The sequence below is a fragment of the Dermochelys coriacea genome, chromosome 25 (assembly GCF_009764565.3).
Source record: "Dermochelys coriacea isolate rDerCor1 chromosome 25, rDerCor1.pri.v4, whole genome shotgun sequence".
NCBI classification, from domain to species: domain Eukaryota; kingdom Metazoa; phylum Chordata; order Testudines; family Dermochelyidae; genus Dermochelys; species Dermochelys coriacea.
Genome location: NC_050092.1, coordinates 1,148,873 through 1,161,536, shown reverse-complemented (window position 1 = coordinate 1,161,536; position 12,664 = coordinate 1,148,873). Strand labels below are relative to the sequence as shown.

Genomic DNA, 12,664 nt, shown 5'->3' with positions numbered 1-12,664 from the left:
GCAAAATGCGACCTTGTAACAAAAGCATATGTACTATGTATGTAATGTTAACAGCAAGGTTTACCGTGAAAGAGTGTACCCATTGTTCTATAAAATGTGTCTTTTCAAATACCACTGTCCCTTTTTTTTTTCCCTTCACCAGCTGCATGTGTTTCAAGGATCACAAGATCTTCTCCTTCCCAGAAGCTAGCGAAGATTAGAAGGCGAAAAAAAACACACTCGCGATGAAATGTTCTCTGAGCTCATGCTGTCCTCCCACACTGACCAAGCACAGATGAATGCATGGAGGCAGACAATGTCAGAGTGCAGAAAAGCACAAAATGACCAGGAGGAGAGGTGGCGGGCTGAAGAGAGAAAGTGGCGGGCTGAAGAGAGGGCTGAAGCTGAAAGGTGGCGGCAGCGTGATGAGAGGAGGCAGGATTGAATGCTGAGGCTGCTGGAGGATCGAACTAATATGCTCCAGCGTATGGTTGAGCTGTAGGAAAGGCAGCAGGAGCACAGACCGCCCTACAGTCCGTGTAATCAACCGCCCTCCTCCCCAAGTTCCATAGCCTCCTCACCTAGTGCCCAAGAACGCGGTGGGGGGGGCCTCTGTCCACCCAGCCACTCCACCCCAGAGGATTGCCCAAGTAACAGAAGGCTGGCATTCAATAAGTTTTAAACTTTTAAAGTGCTGTGTGGCCTTGTCCTTCCCTCCTCCACCACCCCTCCTGGGCTACCTTGGTAATTATCCCCCTATTTGTGTGATGAATTAATAAAGATTGCATGAATGTGAAGCAACAATGACTTTATTGCCTCTGCAAGCGCTGATCGAAGGGAAGTGGGGAAGGTGGTTAGCTTACAGGGAAGTAGAGTGAACCAAGGGGCAGGGGATTTCATCAAGGAGAAACAAACAGAACTTTCACACCGTAGTCTGGTCAGTCATGAAACTAGTTTTCAAAGCTTCTCTGATGCGCACCGCACCCTCCTGTGCTCTTCTAACCACCCTGGTGTCTGGCTGTGCAGATAACCAGCAGTCAGGCGATTTGCCTCAACCTCCCACACCGCCATAAACGTCTCCCCCTTACTCTCACAGATATTGTGGAGCGCACAGCAAGCAGTAATAACAGTGGGAATATTGGTTTCGCTGAGGTCTAACCGAGTCAGTAAACTGCGCCAGCGTGCTTTTAAATGTCCAAATGCACATTCTACCACCATTCTGCACTTGCTCAGCCTGTAGTTGAACAGCTCCTGACTACTCTCCAGGCTGCCTATGTATGGCTTCATGAGCCATGGCATTAAAGGGTAGGCTGGCTCCCGAAGGATAACTATAGGCATTTCAACATCCCCAACGGTTATTTTCTGGTCTGGGAAGAAAGTCCCTTCCTGCAGCTTTTGAAACAGACCAGAGTTCCTGAAGATGCAAGCGTCATGTACCTTTCCCGGCCATCTCACGTTGATGTTGATGAAATGTCCCTTGTGATCCACCAGTGCTTGCAGCACTATTGAAAAGTACCCCTTGCAGTTTATGTACTCACTGGCTTGGTGCTCCGGTGCCAAGATAGGGATATGGGTTCCATCTATGGCCCCACCACAGTTAGGGAACCCCATTGCAGCAAAGCCAACCACTATGACTTGCACATTTCCCAGGGTCACTACCCTTGATATCAGCAGATTTTTGACTGTGTTGGCTACTTGCTTCACAACAGCCCCCACAGTAGATTTGCCCACTCCAAATTGATTCCCGACTGACCGGTAGCTGTCTGGCGTTTCAAGCTTCCACAGGGCTATTGGCACTCACTGTGAGGGCTGCTCTCATCTTGGTATTCTTGCACCTCAGGGCAGGGGAAAGCAAGTCACAAAGTTCCATGAAAGTACCCTTACGCATGCGAAAGTTTTGCAGTCACTGGAAATCGTCCCAGACCTGCAACACTATGCGGTCCCACCAGTCTGTGCTTGTTTCCTGGGCTCAGAATCGGCGTTCCACCGCATGAGCCTGCCCCATTAGCACCATGATGCCCACATTGCCAGGGCACATGCTTTGAGAGAAGTCTGTGTCCATGTCCTCATCACTCTCGTAACCGCGCTGACGTCGCCTACTCGCCCGGTTTCGCTTTGCCATGTTCTGGTGCTGCATATACCTCTGGATAATGCGTGTGGTGTTTAATGTGCTCCTAATTGCCAAAGTGATCTGAGGGGGCTCCATGCTTGCTGTGGTATGGCGTCTGCACAGAAAAAAGGCGCGGAACGATTGTCTGCTGTTGCCCTGACGGAGGGAGAGGCAACTGACAACATGGCTTACAGGGTTGGCTTACAGGGAATTAAAATCAACAAAGGGGGTAGCTTTGTGAGAAACTGAATGGCCGCCTCAAGGATAGAACTCAAAACCTCAAGGATAGAAATCAAAACTGGGTTTAGCAGGCCGTTGATTTCACAGAGGGAGAGAGGGAGGAGAAAATGAATACAAAACAAATCTGGTCTATTTCTTGTTTTGAGCCACTTCATCTATCTTTATACATCTTGCTGGCAGCAGACTGTGCAGTACGACCGCTAGCCATCATCACCTCCTGGGTGCTCGGCAGAAGACGGTACAGTATGACTACTGGCTATCGTTGTCTGCTAGCTGCAGATTAAAAGACAGTGCACTGCCGGTAGGACTCAATCGCCATAAGACGAAACAAGGGAAATAACCTGGCTGAGTCACTCCCATGTTTGCCCAGGCACCCGGTTAAAAGAGCACCCAGGACTACGTCGACGACAGCTACCAGTTATACTGCACTGTCTGCTGCCCAAAGGCAATAAACTGCTGCTGTGTAACAATGCAGTACCACGTCCGCCAGCACCCAGGAGACATATGGTGACGGTTAGCTGAGCGGGCTCCATGCTTGCCGTGGTATGGCGTCTGCACAGGTAACTCAAGAAAAAAGGCGCAAAACGATTGTCTGTCCTTGCTTTTACTGAGGGAGGGAGGGAACGGGGGCCTGACGATATGTACCCAAACCACCTGTGACAATGTTTTAGCCCCATCAGGCACTGGGATTTCTACCCAGAATTCAAATGGGCGGTGGAGACTGCAGGAACTGTGGGATAGCTACCCACAGTGCAAAGCTCCGGAAGTCGACAGTTGCCTCGGTACCGTGGACACAGTCTGCCGACTACATGCACTTAGAGCATTTGTGTGGGGACACACACACTCGACTGTATAAAAACGCTTTCTACAAAACCGACTTCTATAAATTCGACCTAATTTCGTAGTGTAGACATACCCCTAGATCTAAAATTGATCTCCATCCTCTGTTTTTCTTTGGTACAAGAAAGTACCTTGAGTGGAAAACTTTTCCCTTGTGTAGAGGAGGGACAGCTCTATCACTCCTAAATGAAGAAATGAGTTTATTTTCAGTCTCAGCAAGAGCTTGTAAGAGAGGTCCCTGAAGACAAAAGGGGGTGGAAAGGAGGAAGGGAGGTAAAGTGAATGGTGTTGCCTGATGTTACAATCTCCAAGACTCATGTCTGTAGTAATCTGTTTCCATAAATGCTGAAAATGGGAAAGTCAGTCTCCAAAACAGGAGGGGCAGGGGGGCAAAATGTTGCAGCTAGTGAACTAAAGAATGGGGAGGATTTGAACCCTCAACCAAATTGTCAAAACTGGTGTCTCAATGGACTACCCTTGTTGCATACCTGGGCCAGATAGATCTTCCTCTGGAACCTGTTTTTTTTTCAGGTGGGGGGGAAGGGGGTGGGGTCCAGTGGGTCTTTGGAACACAGAGAACTGGATCGGACTGGATATCTGGGAGGTTTGTGATCTACCAGATTTTCTTTTGTTCATCGGTGCGTAAATTCCCAGAGATCAGAAAGTGGCCCTGGAGTCTTACAAAGTGTGCAGGGATTTTTCTGTTTTCTCTGAAAACATCTTCAGACCATCAAAAGGGAGGTCCTCTATAATGCTCTACACCTATCTAGGGAACCTGAACAGTTGGAGCCAGGATGATGTACACCAGGGTGGGCAAACGTTTTTGGCCTAAGGGCCACATCGGGGTTCTGAAACTGTATGGAGGGCTGGGTAGGGAGGGCTGTTCCTCCCCAAACAGCCTGGTGCCCGCCCCCTATCCGCCCCCTCCCACTTCCCGCCCCCCTTCAGAATCCCCGACCCATACAACCTCCCCTGCTACTTGTCCCCTGACCGCCCCCTCCCAGGACCCCCTGCCCCATCTAACCCCCCATGCTCCCTGTCCCCTGACTGCCCTGATCCCTATCCACACCCCCACCCTCTGATAGACCCCCGGGACTCCCACGCCTATCCAATCCCCCCTGTTCCCCATCCCCTGACTGCCCCCCCGACCAGAACCTCCACCCCATCCAACCACCCCCTGCTCCCTTGTCCCCTGACTGCCCCCTGGGATATCCTGCCCCTTATCCAACCCCCCCGCTCCCCGCCCCCTTACCATGCCACTCAAAGCACCAGGACTGGTAGCCATGCCACCGCGCAGTCTAGAGGACCGGGGCAGGCCGGCGACTCTTGCAGCTGCACTGCCTGGCAGGAGCTCGCAGTCCCGCTGCCCAGAGTTCTGGCGGTACAGCGAACTGAAGCTGCGGTAGAGGGGGGACAGTAGGGGAGGGGCCAGGGGCTAGCCTCCCCGGCCAGGAGCTCAAGGGCCAGGCAGCACAGTCCCGTAGGCCAGATGTGGCTCGCAGGCCGTAGTTTGCCCACCTCTGTTCTGCACCTAACTATTGCTGTAGAGACAGAATAGACCTCAGTATAAGCCAGATTTAGGGATGTTTTAAGGGATGTCTTGACAAGCAACTGTCCCTCAGCAATGATGGCCTGAAATTGCTCTCTTTGCTCCAGTGGAAGATGCTCAATAAGAACAATAAATCTGATATAGTAATTATATTTTGCCATGATTGCTTGGTAATTAGCAATCTGGAATTTTCAAACAGATGAGTAGAACTTTAGTCCCAAAAGGTTCAGGCACTTCTGGTTTCTATCATACACTGTCAACCTGTTGTAGTGGTGTTTTGCCCGCTCAGTCCCTGCATCAACCACCAGAGAATTAGGTGGGGAATGGGAGAATAAACACTTGGAGTTGTTGGTGAGAACATAATACCCATTTTATGAGGTCCTGGATTTGCTGGAAATCATCACCACTGACAGTGGTGGAGACATTATTGCTACATCTGGTGATGATGAGTAAATGGTAGTTTGAGGGGTTGCATCCTTATATGCCCCTGAACATCTCCTCCTGCTGAGGCTGTAGAGGAGGAGGTTGTGTCCCTATAGTCCCAGAGGGTGGAGCTAAATGCCTTTAACAACTGTTGTTGGTATGCTGCCCAGGATGACCATTGTGGGGAACCATACAGGAGAGGAGGTAAGAACCAAGGTTGTTTGTAGAGGTAGACGGTAGCTGAGATTTAGAGCACTCCAAGGTGGGCGTTGACAGAGTCAGATACTTAGGCTTGTATGATGCTGAGGAACGCTTTGGGGGAGATACCAGGTTAGCGCCAGGTCCAATGGTACTGGTCTGGAGAAGTGTCTCTCCTTGCCACCTTTATTGTGTCTAGACAGTACAAAGGCACTCTCGGAGCCATATTTGTTCTTGGAAAAGCGCCAGGATTTTCCTGCCTCGCTGATATCTCTACAGTATTGGGTTGAGAGGTTGAAGTTCTGAGACTGTCAACCTACAGGGAGACCAACATCTTTGTGGAGCAGGCTCCTTCTGAAGGAAGTCAGAGCTACTCTTTCTGGAATCTTTTGAGGTCGTCTCTGGAGTTTTCCCATTTCTGGGGGACTGCTGAGCCAAGGCCTAAGGGGAGTTGGGATCCGCCCAGAGACTGCTGTACTGGGGGTGGGAAGGAGAGAGAGAGAGAGAGAGAGAGAGAGAGATTCTCCTGACCTGGCTCTGGAGTGGGGCAAAGGAAATGCTCCATCATTAGTAGCCTCAACTTAATCTAAGCAGGGCAGGTTTGAACCCTGGCAAGCTGGAAATGCCCTCCCAAGGAAAGTGAGCCTCCCCAGAGAGAGGAGAGAGGGAAAAAAACCTATCCTCTCAACTATTAAATTAAGCTCAGCTAACCTAACCAACAAACTAGATTAGACTAAACTAAACCTGCAGTATAAGAAAATAAACTTCACCCAAGGTGCACTCAATGTGAACATGTTAAAGCTCCATCGCAGGCCAAGGCAGTCAAGAAGGAACTGAGGGTGGTTTGCCCATCAGCGCAGGGCACAAGGAAGCATAAGGGTGCATGTGTGGGCTGAATGGAAACTGCTAATGAAAATCTCTGATTGAAGGCACATGGGGTGCCTGCACACCTGAAGTGGAGCAACCATATGAACACTACTCAAAGAACAACTCTTTTTGGCAGGAAAATTAGAGAGTAAACAAAGAACACTCACCGATATCAGAAAAACTTTGACTCCCTGGTCCTCTGTATCCATGGCTGTGATACGGATACTCTTTTCACTGGCTTTGTCAATCTGCATCTGAGCCCAGAGTTTGGTGTTCAGGATTAACCTGAGACTCCCCTGAGTCCGCATTACTAGAATCAACATACAAAGTAAATTAGCAAGAGAGACACTGGACAGTTGGACATCGCAGAAGACTCCAAGAACCCTATTGCCACTTTCAGAACATATATTTTTTTTTTTAAAGGAGAGTCCTGTTTATATACAACTTGCACGTCTCTTCAAGACAAATAGCAAAGGGAAAAAGCACTGAGAAAGCATAACTAGAAGAATCAGACTTTGGTAAATTCATAGAATATCAGGGTTGGAAGAGACCTCAGGAGGTCATCTAGTTCAACCCCCTGCTCAAAGCAGGACCAATCCCCAACTAAATCATCCCAGCCAGGGCTTTGTCAAGCCTGACCTTAAAAACCTCTAAGGAAGGAGATTCTATCACCTCCCTAGGTAACCCATTCCAGTGCTTCACCACCCTCCTAGTGAAAAAGGTTTTTCTATTATCCAACCTAAACCGCCCCCACTGCAACTTGAGACCATTACTCCTTCTGTCATCTGCTACCACTGAGAACAGTCTAGATCCATCCTCTTTGGAACCCCCTTTCAAGTAGTTGAAAGCAGCTATCAAATCCCCCCTCAGTCTTCTCTTCTGCAGACTAAACAATCCCAGTTCCCTCAGCCTCTCCTCATAAGTCATGTGCCCCAGCCCTCTAATCATTTTTGTTGCCCTCCGCTGGACTCTTTCCCATTTTTTCACATCCTTCTTGTAGTGTGGGGCCCAAAACTGGACACAATACTCCAGATGAGGCCTCACCAATGCTGAACAGAGGGGAATGATCAAGTCCCTCGGTCTACCAGCAATGCTCCTACTTATACAGCACAAAATGCTGTTAGCGTTCTTGGCAACAAGGGCACACTCTTGACTCATATCCAGCTTCTTGTCCACTGTAACCTTCCTAAGTGAAGGACTCTGCATTTGTCCTTGTTGAACCTTATCAGATTTCTTTTGACCCAATCCTCTAATTTGTCTGTATCCTATCCCTACCCTCCAGGGTATCTACACTCCTCTCAGTTTAGTGTCATTCACAGTAGATTCATTACATTGCTGAAGGAATGTATCAGGGCCAGGGAGGGCACCAGTATCAGCCCCAAAGTCTCTATTTATAATTACAGACTAGAGATGGAAAACTCCAGCTTCCAGAAAACATAGGATCATTCCCTAGCATATATTTACTAATCTTTAAAGACTGTGTGTTTATCGATGCATAAGACATGGTAAGAAATTTATAAAATCTTTATATTGTATTCACTGCCAAAGAATCAGAGGGGTAGCCGTGTTAGTCTGTATCCATGCATCTGAAGAAGTGGGGTTTTTTACCCACGAAAGCTTATGCCCAAATAAATCTGTTAGTCTTTAAGGTGCCACCGGACTCCTCGTTGTTTTTACTGCCAAAGAACTTTTACTGCATTTACAAAGTTATCTAGCAATGCCTTGTGTCTTTTTAGAATGTGAACAGTGGCTACATTAAAACCTCTTAAAATCAGGAGAGAGTTAAGATAATGTCTCCCACATCACATCTCTATACAGCCATAATTCCATCACTCTACCCCAGGGTAGGCAAACTTTTTGGCCCGAGGGCCACATCTGGGTGGGGAAATTGCATGCAGGGCCATGAATGTAGGGCTGGGTCAGGGGTTTGGGGTACGGGAGGGAGTGTGGGGAGTGGGTGCAGTGTGAAGGAAGGGGCTCAGGGCAAGGGGTTGGGGCAGAGGAGGGGTGCGGGGTATACGAGGGGGCTCAGGGAAGGGGATTGGGGTGGAGGGGTGCACAGTGAGGGAGAGGGCTCAGGGCAGGGAGTTGGGGTGCAGGCAGGGGACAGGAGGGGTTCGGGCTCTGTGGTGGCAGCGGCGCGCACCGGGGCCAGGGCAGGCTCCCTGCCTGCCTGCCTTGGCCCCGGCCCCACGCTGCTCCGGGAAGTGGCCAGCAGCACGTCCCTGCAGCCCTGGGGGAGAGGGCTCCATGCGCTGCCCTTGCCTGTGGGTATCTCCTCCAAAGCTCCAATTGGCCACAGTTCCCTGTTCCCAGCCAATGGGAGCTTTGGGGGAGGTATCCACAGGCAAGGAAAGCACGCTGAGCCCTCTGCCCTCCCTCCCCCAGGAGCTGCAGGGACGTGGTGCCGGCTGCTTCACGGCAATCCCGCGGGCCAGATCCAGCCCACGGGCCGTAGTTTGCCCACCCCGTTCTCTCTCTCTTGTAGCTGGCAATAGGCACTGGGGCCAAACCTGACCTATCCCCAACATCGTCTGCCACTTCTGTGTTGTGCTGGCTTGCTGTGTTGTGCTCCAACCCAATTCTGTACCATCAAGACTTCTGATGTACTCGCTGCCCCCTCACTGTGCTACAGGGAGCTGGGTTGATCCAGGCATTAGCTGCAGCACATTGCCAGAGCTCACCCTGCCAACTGAGGAGCGGTGCAGCTGCAATTAGAGGAATCAGGGCAATCTAATGTCTGGGCTCTGCTATGCAGGAGGTCCAGGTACAAGATCATGATCACAATGGCCCTTCTTGATTATAAAAATCTAAAAATGTATGAAGTAGTCAAATACCTATAAGGTTGGGGAGCTGCTGGAATGGCTACCACTGTCCCATCCAAAGGCAGACATTTCACTGGGTATGTCGAGAAGATAGGGGAACATAAGAGTGCTTCATCCCCTTCTGACACTCTCTTGCATATTCACAGTGCCTATCAGAACCCCACATCCACACTGGCATTCACAACCCCTCCCAGTCCTCTGCAGCACTACTGTTCTGGGGAATTCTATAAATTTTGTGGTCCACCTCAAAGCTCCACAAGGCTCAGTCAGGGATAGTCCCAGGCAGACTATGAAGAGCTAAAAAAAGATCTCACAAAACTGGGTGACTGGGCAACAAAATGGCAGATGAAATTTTATGTTGATAAATGCAAAGTAATGCACATTGGAAAACATAATCCCAACTATACATATACAATGATGGTGTCTAAATTAGCTGTTACCACTCAAGAAAGAGATCCTGGAGTCATTGTGGACAGTTCTCTGAAAACATCCACTCAGTGTGCAGCAGCAATTTAATAAGCGAACAGAATGTTGGGATTCGTTAATACAAGAGTAGATAATAAAACAGAAAATATCATGTTGCCTCTAAATAAATCCATGGTACGCCCACATCTTGAATACTGTGTGCAGATGTGCTTGCCCCATCTCAAAAAAGATATATTGGAATTGGAAAGGGTTCAGAAAAGGGCAGCAAAAATCATTCGGGGTATAGAATGGCTTCCGTATGAGGAGAGATTAATAAGACTGGGACTTTTCAGCTTGGAAAAGAGTCGACGGGGGGGGGGGGGGGGGGGGGAAATATGATAGAGGTCTATAAAAACATGATTGGTGTAGAGAAAGTAAATAAGGAAGTGTTATTTACTCCTTCTCATAATACAAGAACAAGGGGCCACCAAATGAAACTAATAGGTAGTAGGTTTAAAAAAAACAAACAAAGTATTTTTTCACACAACACACTGTCAACCTCTGGAACTCCTTGCCAGAGGGTGTTGTAAAGGCCAATACTATAACAGGGTTCAAAAGGGAGGTAGATAGATTCATGGAAGATTGGTCCATCAATGGCTATTAGCCAGGATGGGCAGGAATGGTGTCCCTAGCCTCTGTTTGCCAGAAGCTGGGATTGGGTGACAGGGCATGGATCACTTGACGATAACCTGTCTGTTCATACCCTTTGGGGCACCTACCATTGGCTACTGTCAGAGGACAGGATACTGGGCTTGATGGACCTTTGATTTGACCCAGTATGGCCGTTCTTATGTTCTTATAGCTGAAGGGGTGGTTCCAGAAGGAATTCTTAGGACAAGGATGAACAGCTGTTAATATCTGGCAAGTCTGAGGTTTATCTTGAGTAACTAAAGCGGTCAAATGTAGGTCAGGCTTAGTTAGCTCCTCTTCACTAAGCCTAACCTAAATTTGATATTTACCCTACTCAAGACAGAGCAGCAAACAGAGGGACTTTGCCTGGGATCTGCCTGAGAGGAGGTACGCTAAGGGCTGCATTAAGGAGGCTGTGTTGGTGAGTATCTGAGTGTCTGTTGTGGGGACAGTTTGACAGTGTGCTTGACTGGTTGTTTGAAAAGTGTGAATTGGGAGTGCTTTGTTCCAGGTGAGCCTTGAGTGGGCCTGACTTTTATAAAAAGCCAGTCAGCTGCGAACCAGCTGAGCAGCGAACAGCAGAGAGGCTAACAGAGGGAGTTTGCCTGGGATCTGCCTGGGGAGAGCCCACTGAAGCTTACATCTTGCCAGCTTCTCTGAGTAGTTACTACAACTCCTGAGGAAACTCGTAGAAGAAAGGATATGCTTCTACGGATACAACATTCTGAAGATTCAGAGCAGGCTGCATTGTGGGGACAGGAGGATGGTGAAGAAATTTGGCAGCATGTGACCTCCAGAAGAAGAAAGGGGAGCGTCCATGTAGCAGCAACGCAGGTACAGGTAAGTAACCGTTTTCATGTTCTCTCCACAAGAACTAATGCGGAGAGTGGACTAGATGATACATCTGAGGGAAGGGAACAGAAGGAGACTCTGCCGACTGGAAGGCATGAGATGCCCTGTCCTAGGGTTGGGGGTTCCACGACCACCGCTCCCAAGAGGAGGCTGGTGGTGTGGTCGGGAACTCTCTCCTCAGGGGGACTGAGTCATCTGTAAGCCTCCCCGACTGGGAAAACTGAGAAGTCTGCTGCTTACCAGGAGCTAGGATTCACGATGTGATGGAGAGACTGCTGAGACTCATCAAGCCCTCGGATCGCTACCCCTTCCTGCTTCTCCACGTGGACACCAATGATACTGCCAAGAATGACCTTGAGCGGATCACTGCAGACTACATGGTTCTGGGAAGAAGGATAAATGAGTTTGAGGTGCAAGTGGTGTTCTCGTCCATCCTCCCCGTGGAAGGAAAAGGCAGGGGTAGAGACCGTTGAATCGTGGAAGTCAACACATGGCTATGCAGGTGGTGTCGGAGAGAAGGCTTTGGATTCTTTGACCATGGGATGGTCTTCCAAGAAGGAGTACTAGGCAGAAACGGGCTCCACCTAACGAAGAGAGGGAAGAGCATCTTCAGAAGCAGGCTGGCTAACCTAGTGAGGAGGGTTTTAAACTAGGTTCACCGGGCGAAGGAGACCAAAGCTCTGAGGTAAGTGGGGAGGAAGCACGCGAGAGAGGAGGGCTCCTGCCTCATATTGAGAAAGAGGGACTATCAGCGAGTTATCTCAAGTGCCTATACACAAATGCAAGAAGCCTGGGAAAAGAGCAGGGAGAGCTGGAAGTCCTGGCACAGTCAAGGAATTCTGATGTGACTGGAATAACAGAGACGTGGTGGAATAACTCACATGACTGGAGTACTGTCATGGATGGATATAAACTGTTCAAGAAGGATAGGCAGGGCAGAAAAGGTGGGGGAGTTGCACTGTATGTAAGAGAGCAGTCTGACTGCTCAGAGCTCAAGTATGAAACTGCAGAAAAACCTGAGAGTCTCTGGATTAAGTTTACAACAAGGGTGATGTCGTGGTGGGAATCTGCTATAGACCACCAAACCAGGGGGATGAGGTGGACGAGGCTTTCTTCCGGCAACTCACGGAAGTTACTAGATCGCAGGCCCTGGTTCTCATGGGAGACTTCAATCACCCTGATATCTGCTGGGAGAGCAATACAGTGATGCACAGACAATCCAGGAAGTTTTTGGAAAGTGTAGGGGACAATTTCCTGGTGCAAGTCCTGGAGGAACCAACTAGCGGGAGAGCTCTTCTCGACCTGCTGCTCACAAACTGGGAAGAATTAGTAGGGGAAGCAAAAGTGGATGGGAACCTGGGAGGCAGTGAGGCATGAGATGGTTGAGTTCAGGATCCTGACACAAGGAAAAAAGGAGAGCAGCAGAATATGGACCCTGGAATTCAGAAAAGCAGACTGACTCCCTCAGGGAACTGATGGTCAGGATCCCCTGGGAGAATAACATGAGGGGGAAAGGAGTCCAGGAGAGCTGGCTGTATTTTAAAGAAGCCTTATTGAACTTACAGGGACAAACCATTCCAATGTGTAGAAAGAATAGTAAATATGGTAGGCGACCAGCTTGGCTTAACAGTGAAATCCTTGCTGATCTTAAACACAAAGAAGAAGCTTACAGGAAATAGAAGATTG

At 49.2% G+C, this 12,664-nt stretch overlaps 1 protein-coding gene across 11 annotated transcripts in view; it reads right to left on the bottom strand.

Moving 5' to 3' along the window:
- Positions 1–12,664, bottom strand: part of RANBP3 (RAN binding protein 3) — a 174,536-nt gene that overhangs the window by 26,749 nt on the left and 135,123 nt on the right. For all 11 annotated transcript variants that reach the window (XM_038383710.2, XM_038383717.2, XM_043502860.1 and 8 more), the window contains one exon: positions 6,374–6,516. In XM_038383710.2, coding sequence (XP_038239638.1) covers positions 6,374–6,516 — 143 coding nt within the window. The remainder of the gene's footprint in view (positions 1–6,373; positions 6,517–12,664) is intronic.